This window comes from Chaetodon auriga, chromosome 23 (assembly GCF_051107435.1).
Source record: "Chaetodon auriga isolate fChaAug3 chromosome 23, fChaAug3.hap1, whole genome shotgun sequence".
Taxonomy (NCBI): Eukaryota; Metazoa; Chordata; class Actinopteri; order Chaetodontiformes; family Chaetodontidae; genus Chaetodon; species Chaetodon auriga.
Window position 1 is genome coordinate 8,933,986 of NC_135096.1, and position 16,744 is coordinate 8,950,729.

Sequence of the window (16,744 nt, forward strand, 5' to 3'; positions counted from 1 at the left end):
TTGCAAACTGCATTTATTTATTATTACCTCAAAAAGTTTAATAACACAATCAAATCAGCGTCAGATATTAAGTTGCATTTACTGTTCCCCTGAATTTACTCAAAACACGCATTTGTTTAAGTGACACAACTGGATTTTGAAGCAACTCTATGAGGAGAACCAGGTGAAATAATTTCTTCACAAAAGTATATATTATAAGTATATACAAGAATATTGATGCAGTATTTGTGTTGTGTCAATCAAATGGAATGGCTAGATGTCAGCAAGATTGCCAGGACTGCAATCGTGGTATAGTGTGCAATACTTATCCTCAGTGGATCGAGGCTTGTACTAGTAGCTGCCCATAATGTTGCAGAAATTTAAATAAAACGTTTAATATAAATTTGAGATACAGCAGACTATTTAGTATTTAAAGAAGAAGGAAGTAACAAGAAATAACAGCTCAGTAAGAAGGACAGTCACCTTAATGATAATGGTGGATAAAATAGTTGCAAATCATATTTATTTGCAGGTAGATGTGGCAAATGAATATGAGGGTGTCTACAATAAAAAACAAGCAAATCATCATTTGAACACTACAATGTGCTATACTGTACAGTACATATGAATGTTTGCGTGTATACAAAAATAGACATATCAAAACACATTTACACAAATGGGTAATATGTACATACCACAAAAATAACTTGAAATGACACAAGACTATTCACGAGTGCTAAATTATGATTTCATCCTGTCACTCTTTAGCTTGAGATTCATAAGGAAATCATATGTTTTTCAAGCAAATCAAGAGAGCTTAACTACAATCACTTATGCCTTTTATAAGAGAACGACGTGCAGAAGATGCATCTGATGGATGAGCAGAGGAGCCAAAAGTCAGATTTCTTGATCTGATTTTAGCCAATTACAGATATATTAGTGCTAGCATAGTAAAGAAAATTGTCCGATTAGTTTGAGATCAGTTTGTCCAAGTTTGAAATGTTTAAATTTCCTGCTCAATACATATCTCAGCTTCTCATTTGTGATGATTTTCTGCTTTTCTTTGTGTCATGTCACATTTCATTGAATATCTTTGGGTTTCAGCCTGTTGGTGATATTTTTCTGTATTTTCTGACATGTTATCGGCAAAATTTATTAATTTAAAAAACAATTCTGAGTTAATGGTTAGTTGCCGCCCTAGTCAGCAGTGAGGCAATTTCACATGACTCTCATACTGGAGAAGACGGAGATTGGTTGAATCTGTGCTTCCTTCCTGAGCAAAACGTCTCAGAACCTGAATTTGTGGAACTCTATTTGAAATAGTTCTTGCAGATACAAACACTGGATGTCCCCTTACATTTTCCAAGCAGGAAAATGTATCTGTGCAGGAGGAAGAGAAGGAAGTTTGTTAACCAAAGCGAAAGCCACAGTGTCCATGAAGTGCTGTTCGTTAAAGGAAAATACTGACAGAAAATATACATCCTGACTGAAGCATATTGGTGGCACATTCTTCTCTACAACACAATATTTCAGCGGAAGCAAACATTCATGTTACAGACGCAGAACACCAAACATGAGCAACAAAGTTCAAGTCAATCACAGGAACAAGTTACACACACAATAATGAACAAACAAAACACATGCATATCTGATATACATCTGCTGCCTATGACCAACGAAACATTTGGCGTCGTATTGTTCCACATCAAATAAGAATAAGATTAAATACTATTTTGTGAACTATTTTCTAAAGGAAGGAAGGATTCTACTCTCATCCCTAAATAGTATGTGCCGAGGATCTGGTGTATTCGGAAGGTGAAGAGGGTTTATTCCAGGTCTGTGATCCTGATGTGTACAAATAAGGACGAGGGAGGAATAGTGGTTCCATCTTTGGACAATAAGTGAATGTGACGATAACCTGAGGACACAAAACAGAGGAGATAAGGAGAATGTGGATTTTTGACTTATTTATACAAGCTAAATGGAATCTGGCATAGTGACATAAGACCAAGACTAACAGAGTCAAACACATGAGACTGTGACTAAATGTCTGAATATGTAAGTTAGGTTTGCACAATTGGGTTTTTGCCACTCGTTCTGAAGCGTATGAACATTGTTAACTCTGAAACGGGCAGATTCATCTCTGTGTGCAGACATAAATAAAAGAAAGTAAAACCTATATTTACAAAAGATATATTTTGTGCTCCTCTAAAACTGTCATTTTGGGGACTCACACAAGCTTGTGGTGCCACAGTAAGACAGTAAGACTGAACTCCGTTTCTTCAACCTTACCTTGCTGCATGCAGCTGAGAGGGAGTGTGTACTGCCCCACAAAGTCATTTTTAGATGTTTTGTCATAGTCTTCCACGACAAAGCGCACCATGGCCAGCTCCGGTGTGTGGATGGTGAAGCGCAGAGTATCATACCACACGGGGTTAAACCCTGCAGAGAGGACAAACTGTTCAAGGTCTGTACTGATGCTGCTAATCCTAATTCTGTGTGGAACTAAACCAAATCACATCACAGTGACATATTAATAGTAACCCATCCTGTCCATTCAACTAATCAATCATTCCCTCCTTTACTGATTTCTCCAGAGGTTAGTGCATGGGTCCACAGCATGTCCTGTACCATTGTTCTCGATGTATCTGGTCTCCTGCTTGGCCTGGTCCATAGGAACACCATGGATCTCCACTCTGACCAGAGGATCCACGATAGAATCCTCTTTGATGTTGACTTTGGGCAGCTGCTGACCACTGATCACCTGAAACACATACAGTGTCCTCGATAGAACAACCCTTGAAATAGCTAATAAACAACAGGAGTACATGTTTTCTCAGTTGCTCTGTCATTTGTACCTGTATGGTGAGGACAACAGGCTGGTAGCGATCCCGTTTTTGGGGCATCTCAGGGTCAAATCTCTTCTCAGCCTCTCTCATGAAAGCAGGCTTTAGGACGTAGCCACAGCTGCCATTCTGACTAAACAGTCCGTCGTTCAGATCCATCCCCTCCCCAGCCGTCTGGAAATTCAACGCAACTGAATGAAAAAGAAAAGAACGGAGATTTACTTTGCTGCTTCATTTAAATTTAGATTCACAACATGCCTTTTTCAGGTTCTTTGAAAGCATGAACATGTTATGAAAGCTGCACACTGCCACTTAGATTTTAACTTTATTACCAAGAACCTATAATAGATGACCTCCTAGCTGTTCTATTACCAAAGGGATCAGAGACTCAAACAATCTACATTACATTTACTTGGCAAACACCTTTGTCCAAAGCAATAAGTGCATTCAAACCACAGTGATGAAAAGCACGATATGAATGCAGGTGTTGTAAATCTTAATGCAAACTGTAGCCCTGTATGACAGGAAGTCAAGCCTGTCTTTCAGTTGCAATCACCAATTTGGCACCCAGTGTTCCACATTTCCTGAGGATTGAAATTGGAGGAGTCAGTTCGGAAGCCACTGGGATAAACCCTGGTCAGCTGCCTTGAGTTATGGTGCACAAACTCGGCCCCTGAAATGGAGATAATATCAGAAATATAGTTAAAGTCGACAAATAGGGTGCAGATGAAGCCCCTGATACGTGGTATTGTGTCTAGAAATCTCTCCTAATTTACTTCAATTTACTTTAAATCTTAACTGTTTCACCTTAAATTTGAAGCTTGTGAAAACTGAAACAAGATTTATGCTGCCTGTGGAACCAAAATCATACATACATCAAAAGTCAAACCTTAGCATTTACAGTATCTATCACCAGCCATGCACTGAAATGTCTGAGGCAGAGAGGAATGATCAGATTGGACTCACCAGCTTCTCTGAGGTGTTTGCGGGCCTTGGACTCGGTGAAAGAGGCCACCTCATAGAACTTGGAGTGGATGCGGGAGTGTTTGAAGCTACTGAAGTGCACGCTTTTGCAGTAAACCACACAGTCTGACAGCTCCTTGGACAGGCGCTGCTTTGACCTCTGTGGAAATAAGAAGACAAAGGGGTAAGAAAAGGCAAGACTGATAAATACACTTTTACATATGCGACTGTGGTAACGCATGCCTAATGCGCCACATATCACTGATGTTCCATGGACATATACTGTTATTCTACCATATAAATAAATAGTGACAAAACCCCGTTTTACACTTCAAGATGTTTCCATTTCATGCAAAAGCCTTCATCAGTTCGGCAGAGTGCTAGCAAAAGGCCCAAACCGAAGACGCATTGAAACATTAACACAATAAAGTCACACGAGGGTCACTGAGCTCCACCCATGAACTGACTCTGCATTAAAGTGAGCTGACTGTTATTTCAACCACGTGACAGGGTAAACCCTTGTGATGTGGAGGAATCCTGTCATGGGTGGAAGCACCGGGCATATTGAAACCTTGAGACAACCGCCTTTTTAATTGTGTAAGCGATCCTTGACCAGAATGCCAAGCAAAAGCAGGTGTGCAGCCAGGGAAGCTTCCATGACTGCAGAGATCAGAGGTGTGGCAGACCCAAACACCACGATGACAGTGAAACCTCCCGAGCACCCGCGTGCACGCCTGCCTGCTTCCACGTGAAAGCCGATCTGGCAGGTCTCTGCGGGCTTCAGAGCGTCAACCCCCCCGTCTACTAGACAGCAAGACAGCCATCTGTCCAGACACCTAAACCATCAGCAGAGGCACCGCTGAGCTCACATCACTGCCAAACTCGACGCTGGCCTCACCTCTGATGACCGTGTTGACAGAAGTCCCAGTGTGGCATTTCATGCTTCTCAAATGCTTATCAATAATCATGACTCTAAGTGCCCAGTGATTCCTTTACACACTTAGTTTGCTGCACTGGACTTAGATAGATGCACATTCAAGATCAAGTTTATCCTCTATAGCCTGCAACATCAATACAAATCCATATTACATGTACAAGGCCGCACAAATCCACTCAAATGATGATGCTTAGTCAGTGAAAAAGTGAAAAGAGAGCCAATTGGGATATCAAAATTGAAAAAAGGTTTTTCAAAATGCCCATTTAATGTCTTTTAAGTTGCACGTAGTATAGTTTTTGTAAGCTAGCTTTTAAATTTGCCTTTTAAAAAAGTGGATTATAATTTCTGATTGGTTTGATTCATAGATTTATGACGGCTCCATTCATTCAAGTCTTTGAGAAACTTCACTTTAAATTGAATTACCCAAACGGACTTATCACAATGTAAAAAAATAGGTTGATGTATGGCAAAACTACAGTCATAATTTCTGATGTTAACACTCTAAATGACAACATTTCAGTTATGAATTTTAATATTCATCATGGCAGCCACAAAGACAGTACCTGATATTACATTCGAGCCCTACGTAGAGACTCTACACTCCAGTATTTACCAGCACAGGTGATTACTGACTGCAATTAGCGCTGTTCAGAGTATCAAGTATCCCATTTCAGAGAAGACCGCACAACCTTCACCTTGTGGAATTTAGCCTAGTTTGGCCTAGCCTGGCATGGCATGGCATGACAGAATGGGAGAACAGCAACCATGAGATCCTCTTGTCCTTCCTTTTTCTGCATTTGTCTCGTGTACGAGCACATTTGACATGCATTTTTTTTTAGTTGAGTACATACTGAAATAACTCAGTAAATGGATTTTCTCTGTTTTTAAGATTTCAAAGGACTTCAGTTCAGCAAAGTTCATATCAGATCTGGGTGTCTGGGGTAGAGGACACCAGTGTCACGAGTGGTAGCAGTGTTGATGCCTCTCTCTCTGCCTGCCTCTGTCTTTCTCTGCTATCACAGTGTAAACGGATCACCTTATCTAACACCCAGTGTCTGCTCCCTGCCCTTCAATCCTCTGTATTTTTCATGAGGGATGACAGAAGTTTATGCAATCCTTTTCCGCTGGATGAGAAGGCTACCAGATTTCTGAGTGGTCTCCTCCAAAACACTCAATCAAACTGTGACAGGGAACACGCCTGAGGAGAAAAATATCTGAATTCTGTATGGGAACTCGAACTATACAGCCACCCTCTTTATTTATCTTTCCCTGTGTGACGATGGTCCCATTTCCACACTTTGTCAGCTCGCTGAGGACATTACTGAATAGATTTTCACACTCTAACTCTCTTTCTATAAAGACTGAGCCAGAATCAGAAATGTGGGTGTTGTCTCGGACTCTTTAAGCAGTCATATAAAAATAATTACAGCATCAGGCTTTTATCGTGTAAAACAGGGAGAGGAAGATGACTCCTTTCCAAAAATGATCTTGAAACGTTTATCCATGAATTGTAAGTCTACCAAACAAATTGCCAGAGCATACATTTTCTTTATGTCTTATCCAATTTTACTTCTATATGTACTTTGAAAAGCATTCTGAATTTGCTGCTGTGCATGAAATGCGCTATATGAATACGTCACCTTGCTTCAGAGAGTGCTCAGCCAAAGCTTCAGAGATCTGTCTGTGACAAAAAGACAATGCTGCTTCTAAATGCTCAGACCAGGAAACGGCAAGATCACAGGGAGTGTGAGGGATTTTATATGATGTTCTTGAAGTCTAGCTCAATGCTAAATCCACCTATTAAGTAAATGATTTACAGTAACTTAAAAATATTATCAATTAGAGCTGCATGAGCTGCTGGGGTGCAGCGGTGGGTTTTAAGGCTCTGACCATGAACCACAGCCTCCCTGGTTTGAGTCCTGTCAGGAAGCTTTGTTGCATGTCATTCTTCATTTCTCTCTGCTGTTGTTTTCTGTCATCTCTCTACTGTGAGCTCTATAATAAATGTATAAAATTCACAAACACAGAGAAAATGAATAATAAACTGCAAGTAAGAGGATGGTGTAGTTAGAAGAACAATATGAAAGAACAGTGAGGGGAGTGGGTGTGTCTGTGGTTGTGGGGTAACTGTCCTGATGTCAAGACATACTGTATATTTCAACTATAATTAACAGGATCCATTTAATCAAAAGGAGAGCCTTTATTTGGCTTAGCCAGTTTAATTTATTAAGTGTTCCATTCATACATTGAAATCCACTTCCTGATTTGCCTGAAATAGAGGATCCTGATTCTATATCAGGCTGGCTCATCAGACTGTATTAAATGGGCTGTCTGGGTCTGAGGCTGAAGAGGTGTATCAATGTGCCTTAAACAACCTGACCTACCTTAACCCTGCGACGGATACTCTCGCGGTGAAGGTTATCTTCGTCGAATTCAGCAACCTCATCTTCATCGCTGACCTCTCCGGTCAGAGAGTCCTCCACCATGCCGCTGAAACTCTCCTCCAGACCGCCAATTTTCTTTGCCTTCAGCAGAATCTTCCCCTTAAGATCCTGACAGGAAGGTCAAACAAAAGCCCAGGGTCATCCTTCATCCTTCTGGTTTAATTTTCAAAAAGTTAATGTGTGAAATAATGGTCAGATGATGGTTGTGGGAGTTGTTAGAACTCTTATATTGCCCATACAAAATAGATAGTAGACTATTTGTGAGTGGGATTTCCTTTTCTCCAACACTGTAAGAACCACTGTTAACACCCTTGCCAGTTTGTGCTAATCAAAACCAAGAGTGAGGAGGACATGCTATAAATCAATCATTGTCTGCCATGGCTCACACAGTAAATCAGGCAATATGTGCAACATTGCATTATATTGTGGGAAAGGCTAAACCTGGTTCAGCTTTTTTGTCAGTACATCCCTGCATTACATCCTCTGCATTAGCAACCCCATTGTGCCAGAGAGAGCGGGTCCTCTCCCACAGAGTTCAACATGTTGCACCACCACGTTTCTACAGTAGCCCAGAACGGACACATCAAACACTGACTCTAGAGACTGCCTTTGTGTTTTTTGCAAGTTTGGCAGCCACTGTAGGGGAGGGTGAGGCAAGAGGTGTTCAGTTGGTTGCAGTCTGCAACCTCACTTCTCGATGCCACTCAAACCTACAAACACTGCCCCTTGAAACCAAGAAGTACCAAACAGAATGGGGTAGGTTTAGGACAGCGCAGACACTGCTCACCTCAGGAGACGGCAGCCTGATGGGGGCCTTGCCGTCCAGTGTGCTTTTCAGCAACTTGTCACCAAGGATGTGGTTGAGGTGTTGGGCCATGACTCTCTGTTGCTCAACACTGCAGTGGTTCTCAATGGACAGGATGACTGGATATTCCGATACCTGGATGTGGGAGAGGAGGAGGCGGAGGGATGGAGTGAGTGAGTGAGTTCGTAATTTAACACTGGAGAGCATTATCATAGGGGAAAGCTGATACGCCTGCTGCCATATACCTGTGGGTTGTGCTTGGCTGGCTGAAAGACCAGCAGATGGATGGACAAAGGGTCATGAGGCCACAATATTCAGTTGTGGACAGATGCTCATACACAGCAGGCTCTGACATGCACGTGAACCTGGCAGCTGTTCACTTTGGCATGAGGCTGGCGCTATGTGGCAGATCCCTGGCGAGCTCACGCCATAGGGCTTTCAGATTATGTCTTGGATATCAGGGGACAGTTGTACTCCCTCTGATGAATTTACCATGAGATGCTGAGCGATTTGTTGATACAGCTTTACAGGACAATGAAAGCAAAAAACAATTGCAATGCCAGCATGAGGGGATTACAAAACATGCTTGATCTACTTGAAAAGCCACATTCAGACTTGTGTGATCATCTTGCCAGTCAGGTCGTGCCCAAACACTTCAACTTCAACTTGAAGGACAGGTACATCAGAGAGTCACCGCACTTGAGAAAGAACAAAACAATTCTTTGTATTGAAAAAGCTTATGACTAGAAAAAAGACCCGACCTGAACAATCCATGGTTCTTGTCCTCTAACAATATAAGAAATTTGGACAAGAACCAGACAGGTGATGCTACCTTGAAGGCATAGTTGCCCACTGCATTGACCACATCCTTGAAGAGTATCTTGGAGGTGAACGTGTGTCCATGATAGACAATGGGCTCTCCGTTGGCACCGTCCCAGCAGTCCACTTCCACACACCGGCAGCCACGACTCAGAGCCCTGAGCAGCACAGATTGATTCAATCTTTCACTCATTCACTTGATCACAGCAGGGTAGACCTTACACTGGCCATAAGTTAATGTCTTTTATTAATGCCATTATGACACTCGCGTTTGCAGATGTCAATCACTTAAAAAGAAATTGACGTGAGGAATCCCACTTTATGTTATTAATGAATTTTTGTAAAACTGATGAACGGTGGAAGATTAATTCAGAGCAACGTCACAGTAAATCTCATCACCCTGTGAGGCTCAATGGAGCAGAAGAAAGACCGCATTAGGTAAGGGATTTCCACTAAGAGAAACCCTTAAATCTATAAAATGGTTTGGAAGTGGATTTGGATAGAATTATTGACGAAATTGCTTTGATCAGGAAGAGAAATGATTAATGACAGTGCCAGTGGCCGTCCTGTATGTATTAGTGCCCTGTGTAAACCTGAAGCAACGTTTTTTCTCTGATTCCAAAGCAGATTCATGCTCTTGTGCAATAGACACCAAAGATAAAGTTCTGTCATGTTGACTCCAGAACTGAGTGCCACTGGTGTCTCTTTCTTTTACCATTGGTTGGTTTAAAAGTTTAATGTTTGATCATTTGGTCACACAAACAGCAAAATGTCTGACTGAAAAAAACAGAGAACTGGAAAGTTGAAATGTGGCAAGCTATAATTTTAGCAGTGTCTTTTATAAGACCCTAGTATAAAATGCGCAACAAAAATGGCACCTGGCATGTTTCCAACTGGCTAGCATGTTAATGATTAGCTTGCCAGCCACAAAAAATTCACCCAGCAGCATTACCTGATGTATCCCTCCACACTGCTCTGTCCTCTGAACTGGTCCTCCATCAGGTAGGTGTTGTGGGAGGAGGAGATGAAGTAATGGCACAGAGGCTGGCTCATGTCCTGAAAGATGCCCCGCCGCCGTGGGTTGAAGATGGAGCCCTCAGCTGAGCCAAGGTACATCAAGAAGCCGTCAAATGTCATGGCATTCAGCAGCTTGGCTGGAAATACAAGATAGTGTCAGAACCTTCTCATATAGTGCTTGAATCCAACTTTTATTTTTAAGCTCGACTTTTAGATTAGATTCAACTTTACTGTCATCGTCAGAGTGCAACACAGAGACAACGAAATGCAGTGTAGTATAATGGATAATACAATAGTATAATATCCAGTTCCAAAGGACATCAGGTAGGCCTTCATATATTATTTCCTATGGTCTTATAGAATAACACAAAGATACAGCATATTCTTCATTGCCCATGTACCTGTGTCAGAGGGCTCATAGTGCTCAATTAGCTGCTTGGCATGCTGATGGATATCATCTCCCTCCAGTTGCTCCTCCCTCAGGAAGTCCTCCAAGTCATTCTGGGATAACTTCTGGCCATCGACTGAGTACTCCTGGAAAACCCTCAGTACATCCTCCCGCTGGGTTAACATCTTGTAGAAGAGCACAAACTCATCATCCTCCAATGTACCCGACTGGGACTTATCCGCCATCTGGGAGAAGAGAAGGGATCACACTGTAGCTCTTTATGCTGAATGCTTAAATAATAAGTTTATGCATTTTGCTCAAAGCTTCTCACCGTGAAGAGACGATGAGCGTGGTGCTCGTTCATGTCCACATTCATCATCTTGAGTAAATCTCGCACTTCCTTGAAGTTCATTCTGCCATCGTTGTTCTTGTCTGCCTTCTTGAACCAGTCACCAATCCATCTGGGTAAGCCACTTAAGGAAACAATCAATGTCACATTCAACAGTCCATGAAACAATAGGCTGTCTTTCTAAAGGCTTTGAAAGAGATACTTGATGCAGACTGACAAACTGACTGCTCAGGTACACAGGACAATATACATTACAGTAAGTACTGTGGCAAATTTGTGTCAAATTTCAATGAACATGGGGCTCATTTCTAGTACCACAGACAAGCCAAATTTTATCCAGACCAACCCATTTGATCTTGATAAGCTAATGTGCTAATGCAATAAAATCTGCTGTGGATATTCATGGTACCCAGAGGACTGCACACATTTTGAATGCATTGACATCATATGACTGAAAACACTGTGTCAAAGATACTGGTCAAGTTTCTCTCGCTCCCCCATGTTCTCCAGGTTCTCAATCAGCTTCCTCATGCCTCTGATCCAGGACTGTGCTTCTTCAGCTGACTCTGCCACCAGGTCCAGGTTGCCCCTGCGACCACGGAAGACCAGTGTGAAGCATCGGTCAGCTGGGAACTCGTCAGCGATGCTGACCAGCACCTCAGACTGGTGGCCCTCTCGTATTGCCTCCACATCACTCACTGAAACTGCACACAACGACAAAACAGGATGTAAAACTGACTAAAATGCAACAGAAAAAAGGGATGATCAGTGATTAACCAAAAAGCTGATTGAGCTACTGTGTAATCTCCAGGTGGCAATTATCATGAGATAAGCAGCAATGAAATATCAAAAAAATCAATTGCATTGCTCTTTGTAAAATCATCTTATATGGAAAAAAAAGGGTCAAAATGCAAGAAAAAAAAAAGAGAGAAAAGATAAGTAAACCATGTGTTCCTATGTGTTCTTACACGTGGAGTGGGTGTTGCCAGCCTTCTTGGACTTGTACCAGATGGTCATGCAGTCGTCCTGCAGTTTAAAGTAGCGCTGTTTCTTCCAGGTACGAGACTTAATTTTCCTCATTACCGTGCCCACCAGCATGGACTGGAGGTTATCATCCCCCCGGATGCCTGGAAAGCAAAGGACAAAGTTATCACTGATAAAAAACACAGTTGTATGATTAGATGCTACTTTTATTCAAAAATATAGTTTTAATTCAAATGTAAACATTTGTAATTCCATTTCCAAGTTTAGACTGCACAATAATTGTAAGGCATATGTATTGTTACTCCCTCTTAGAGCTGTCACAGTTGGGTTTATCGAGTCCTCATGTACAGTACCTAACGCTGCCGGGACCTGAGCTCTGCTCCGAAAAGCTAGCATTTTGTTAAGCTAACACCACTGGCTGGAGTTAGAATCTGGAGTTGCAATATTTAAGTTACAGGCCTTGCCCTGTACAAGCAGTTGCTGTTAGGTTGAGGGCGAGGCTGATGCAGTCAATACCCACTACTCCCTACCCAGGGAGGCACCGGCTGTGCCATGGATCACACCATGTGTGGAAAACAGGGACTGATTGATATTACACTTCCTCCACAAAGTACTGCCCCTGCAGAAGACGGGGGCATTGATAACATAATGTAATGGTCCCCCATGCAGCCCACTAATCTGACGTGGTGGAATTAGCGATGCATCGGTTGGCATGTGCCAGATCTGACAACGCATCACCTGCCGTCTGGCACGTTTATAACTGAATGAGTCAGAAAGGACTCAGACATATTGCACAGATAGAAACAGATGAAAGAGCAAGCCACTGTCATCCCACTAAGGTCAGCTTACACTCATTGTGAGAGGGACCTCTGTGAGGCATCAAGACTGCAGCATGGTTCTGTACCCTGACGATGTACACCACTCTGATGGACAGCAGGTGTCTCTGTGACTGCAGCAGGAGGCTCCTAGCTACTTCAAGCAGCTGGGCTGAGTGCATACTTCTATAGCGGTTGATGTATGTTGCTGCTGTCATGTTGCTGGTCCTTACTATGACATCTGTTTCACAAAGTGTCTTAACACTTTCAGTATGGTGGATAGCAACAAACAGTTTATGTGGAGAGATGGAGGATCTCCCATCTTCCTCCCACCACCTCAGACTCGCACATCCCACCCCAGTCGAAGGGAGATGCATCCGTGTATCGACATGGGTGACATTGCTCTCCTGAGGGGAGCCCCTGTCAACAGAACACAGGGAGTTTTCCAGTATGTCAGGTATGACTGCAGTGAGGGAAGGATGGTCAGTGTGTGCCTCATGTGCTGAACTGGGTCATGGCACAGATGGCCAAAGAGAGCTTGGTTGCCAGTCAATGTTTGCAGATGCTACACAACACAGTGATGGCCCGGCCAAGGCCAAAGATGGTTGCCTTGGGAGGACATTCAGTAGATAGGCAAGGCAGGACAGAGGGAAATCCTTTTTCCATCTTTGTGGACTCTGGTGAAAGACTTGTGTCTGGAAACTGCTTTCAGTTTTCCGGGCTCAGAAAATGCTGCCTCCCTGAGGGGCTGGAGCTCAAGCGATGCCACAGCAAAGGGACATTTGGCTGGTGGCTCCTGGTTGTAAACATCCCCGACAGAGAGGGCACAAGCACTTGCAAGTTGCTCTGTCTGCATCGCCGTACCTCTCAAATCGAACGCCTTCATGGAAAAGTCCTTTGGCAGCCAGCATTTGGCTGGCAGACTGATGCAGAGAAGGAGAGTGGCATTGTGGCGGAGCTCCTGGCTGTGGTGAGGATGGGGAAAGCCACTGATGCATAGCCCTTTCCTCATAATCAGACACCAGGTCTCCCATTGGGGACATGAGAGAACAGGAAGGAGAACCCTGGATGGAGGAAGCCGAGCCGTCTAACTCGTGCCCGCCTTCTGGGTCCCCTTCAGGGATGTCTGGGAAGCTGAAGATTAGCTTGTCTGTCTCATCCACCAGAGGGATGCTTTCATGACAGCTTTTGGTGCAGGAATAAAACAATAGTGCCAGCTCTTAGAGGGTGAAGCTTATATGAAATAGAACATGAAAAGTCCATTTCATATGAAATTTGAATAACATTATGGCAGTGTTACAGTGTACACTAAAAATGATTTGTCAGTGCCGTTTTCCTTGGTTTAATGTTAACTTTGGCAGGAATTATGCCACTTCAAGCTTGAAAATAAAAACAGATTTTTTGTCTTTTCATTTTGTCACCACTTCGTGAATGATTGTATAGAGCACATTACTCGATGGGCTTGGGACTACAAATGATTGCATTCTGTTGTTTGTTTTACACAGCGGGGTGTATGTAATAATACTTTGAAAGTAAACCGCAGGATATAAAAACAGACTTACGGAGGCCACTCTCTGTGGAAGCCATTTGTTGTCTCACACTTTTGCCATCTAGAGAAAAGAACAAAACAGCGGATGCCACACTTGAAGAACAGTTACCATGCTTTGACTTTTTAGTTATTCATGTAAGTTTGCAGCTCCAAGCCAAAGACATTTAGACATGAAGGTGATTTCATCAGTAAAACCCCAGCAAGCGCCTCAGACCCGGTTAGTAATACCGATATATTTCAATTATGAATTTTCTTATTTAGACAAAGGGGCAGATTCACACATTCTTAAATAAAGCTTCATACAGTAAACAGTTTAAGCCCTAACAGAATCTTTTGCGGCACTGTGATGACACCTTACACAGAGGTTCATGATAGCAAATGCTGATATGACGCTCCGATGCTCAGACAGTTCTTTGTAGATCGACATGTATTCTTTATCTTCACGCTGTTCTAAAGAACTGTTTAGCAATGAGGGAAATACCCCAGCAGTAATACAGGAACTTAGTTTGGGGCTCTTGTACAGAATCACCCCCTTCACAAAAGATCTCTGCAAGAACTTTTGCTCTGGGTTTAGTTGCATTAGATGCCCGCTCCACATCGCACTGGCAGCCTCTTTATTCATCCTTCATCCCTGTGCTGTGAACGGTGTCAACAGGCAGCTCACTAAGCTGATCTGGACACTCTTTTGTTGTTCTGTCATGTTCTCACTACATTCTGTACTGTCCTGCACTTTTTGTTCCGTCCCTATGTCAAACTCACTAAGCCAACTAATCTCCCCAAATCCCTGTCGTGGTCTCAGCATTCCTTTCCCTCACGACCTCAACGAACTGTGATGGTCCAACTCACGCTGAAAACTGAAAACTGCTCAGAATTTGAGTTGCAATCAGTATTATTTAGCTAAACCACTTTTTCTCAGTAGTCAGTATAATGAAACACAGCAAATGCATTATACAGACAGAGATAGATAGTTTTAAATTGAATAAACAGCAGATGAGGTGCACAAAAACCACAACGTAAAATCAGAAAGTCAAGGGAGTGGCTGAATTGAAATATTGGCTCAGTTCTGCAGGGACAACAGTTCAGCATCCACATAGTTCAACCACTTTGTTTAGGAAATTTAGCACTCAGGCAAAAGTTTCGTGTTATCTTCCACAGCATTTCATTTTGAAAGCAAAATTGCAATACTGACATTTGATAGCCTTCATAAGTAAAATAAACCAAAGGAAGAAAAACATGTATTTGTCAGATCACAAGGATCTCAAAGATGAGTCTGACCTGTTGCAGGATCATCCTTGAGTCCCGGTCGACGCTGCTGGCTGTTGCAGAGCTGGAACGGATCATATAGCCCAGGAGCTGCTGCTGTGACTCTGCATGCCACGCTGCAGTGATGAAAGCCAGCAACAACTTAAGCCACAGTCACCTCATTGTGACGCTCATCTGCCCCTCCTCTCCGTCTGGATCCTTTCTGTCCTGTTGCTCGATCACCTGTTTGACCCTGTTTAGCATTGAAACAGTTCAGATCTATCTTCATTGGGCTCTTTGGATAAGGAGATGCAGACAGTACACAGACATTAAAGCATGCCGGATCTCATCGACACGACACGTCCACACAACCTGAGCTGTTTATTTGATGCATGGCTTCCATCAGTCCAGGCTTCAGTGAGAGAAAAACAGGCCTAGTTCCTGCATTAGATGAAGCATCAGCTTTATTTGCATGATGATCTGCTGGGTTACGGACTCAGATGCACAAGTAGGACTTTGTGTGGATTAAGGTAAATGAGAATTAGGAAATAATATGGGGCAGGAGGATTATATGGAAAGCAGGACAGTAAATATTTGTGTGTATACCACTGTGTATGCGGAACATTGCCCACTGCCTGAATGTCTTTATTCGAGCATGTTGACTCAAGAAACTACTTTTGCAGAATTGCAGATGTTAAAATTTCCACTATTTCAGTCACATCAAAGTTCATGTCATATTTTTAGATAGTCAACAAATTCATATATTGTGTTTACTTAAAGAGTCTTTGCTTTGTGGTTTCATTTTAGCTCAGTGAAACTAAATTGCTCAATAAGTAACTTATTACAGTGACACACAGCGAAACAGGCTCGCAGCACCCATTACAGCCACTATATCGGCCACATTACGCTGGTGTTGTTCACAACAGAGTCTGGCAGCCTCTCCGTTGTCATACAAGACACTCATTGGCAGAGGATCACAATCAGCCTGTTTCCCCCAGATCTGGCCCTGGACCACCTTGATCCCATCATGCCAGGTGGAGGACCAGCAGAGCTCCACCACAGAGAGCCGTGTGTTTTCTGCCCTGTCTAATGTTACTAAGCCCCGCTCATCAAACTTTGATCAGGCCAGTTTAGCTGCAGGCCATGTGGACGGCACAGCAGGGACAGATTCACCATCAAATTAACAAACTGCTCCCAGCTTCCCTCGGGAGTCATTACGAACATCACTTATGCACCTGAGAGCTCACACACATAAGTTTGTAAGTTTTGAATATTAATATTCTCTCTGTGGTCTTCATCTCTGTTCCCTGCTCAGGTTCAGCGGCATTAATAATCCACAGCATCGGCTCAACTTCCCAGCTCAGATTACACAGGCTGAGCCAAGACTAAAATGGAGGGGCTCCCTCACAATGACCTCCTCTTAAAAGAAAGGAAAGAAAAAAAACTACAGTACCCAGCAACAACCTCGACAACAGACGAGCTGAAGTCTTTTACACCAGACATCACAATGGTTAGTTTGTTGAACAGTTGACGTGCCAGTCCAAAACAAAGTAAAGGAAAAACCTCAAAAAACAGAAGGAATGCATCGCCGAAACACCAAATTAGGG

General features: G+C 42.8%; 1 protein-coding gene across 2 annotated transcripts; it reads right to left on the bottom strand.

Annotated features, from left to right (window-relative positions):
* Positions 1–484: 484 nt before the first annotated feature.
* On the bottom strand, positions 485–15,298 carry plcd4a (phospholipase C, delta 4a). 2 transcript variants are annotated; one of them, XM_076724072.1, is made up of 16 exons: positions 15,171–15,298; positions 13,909–13,956; positions 11,516–11,674; positions 11,023–11,251; positions 10,530–10,659; positions 10,212–10,443; positions 9,746–9,947; positions 8,807–8,951; positions 7,957–8,109; positions 7,110–7,277; positions 3,792–3,948; positions 3,382–3,498; positions 2,838–3,016; positions 2,611–2,743; positions 2,272–2,421; positions 485–1,897 (listed from the first exon to the last, which is right to left on the bottom strand). In XM_076724072.1, exons 2-16 carry the CDS (start codon positions 13,931–13,933, stop codon positions 1,806–1,808), a joined length of 2,271 nt encoding a protein of 756 aa, XP_076580187.1. In that variant the 5' UTR covers positions 13,934–13,956; positions 15,171–15,298; the 3' UTR covers positions 485–1,805. The 2 variants fall into 2 exon arrangements, with proteins under 2 accessions (XP_076580187.1, XP_076580188.1); XM_076724073.1 differs by lacking the exon at positions 3,382–3,498.
* Between the last annotated feature and the right edge of the window lie 1,446 nt (positions 15,299–16,744).

Bases quoted from the DNA above. Each gene is read 5' to 3' on its own strand.
- plcd4a (XM_076724072.1), bottom strand. From the start codon at position 13,933: ATGGCTTCCACAGAGAGTGGCCTCC. The intron at 10,444-10,529 runs GTGAGAAGCTTT...CTCTTCTCCCAG, and splicing joins ACGCTCATCGTCTCTTCACG to ATGGCGGATAAGTCCCAGTC. The intron at 3,949-7,109 runs GTAGGTCAGGTT...TTATTTCCACAG, and splicing joins GTATCCGTCGCAGGGTTAAG to AGGTCAAAGCAGCGCCTGTC.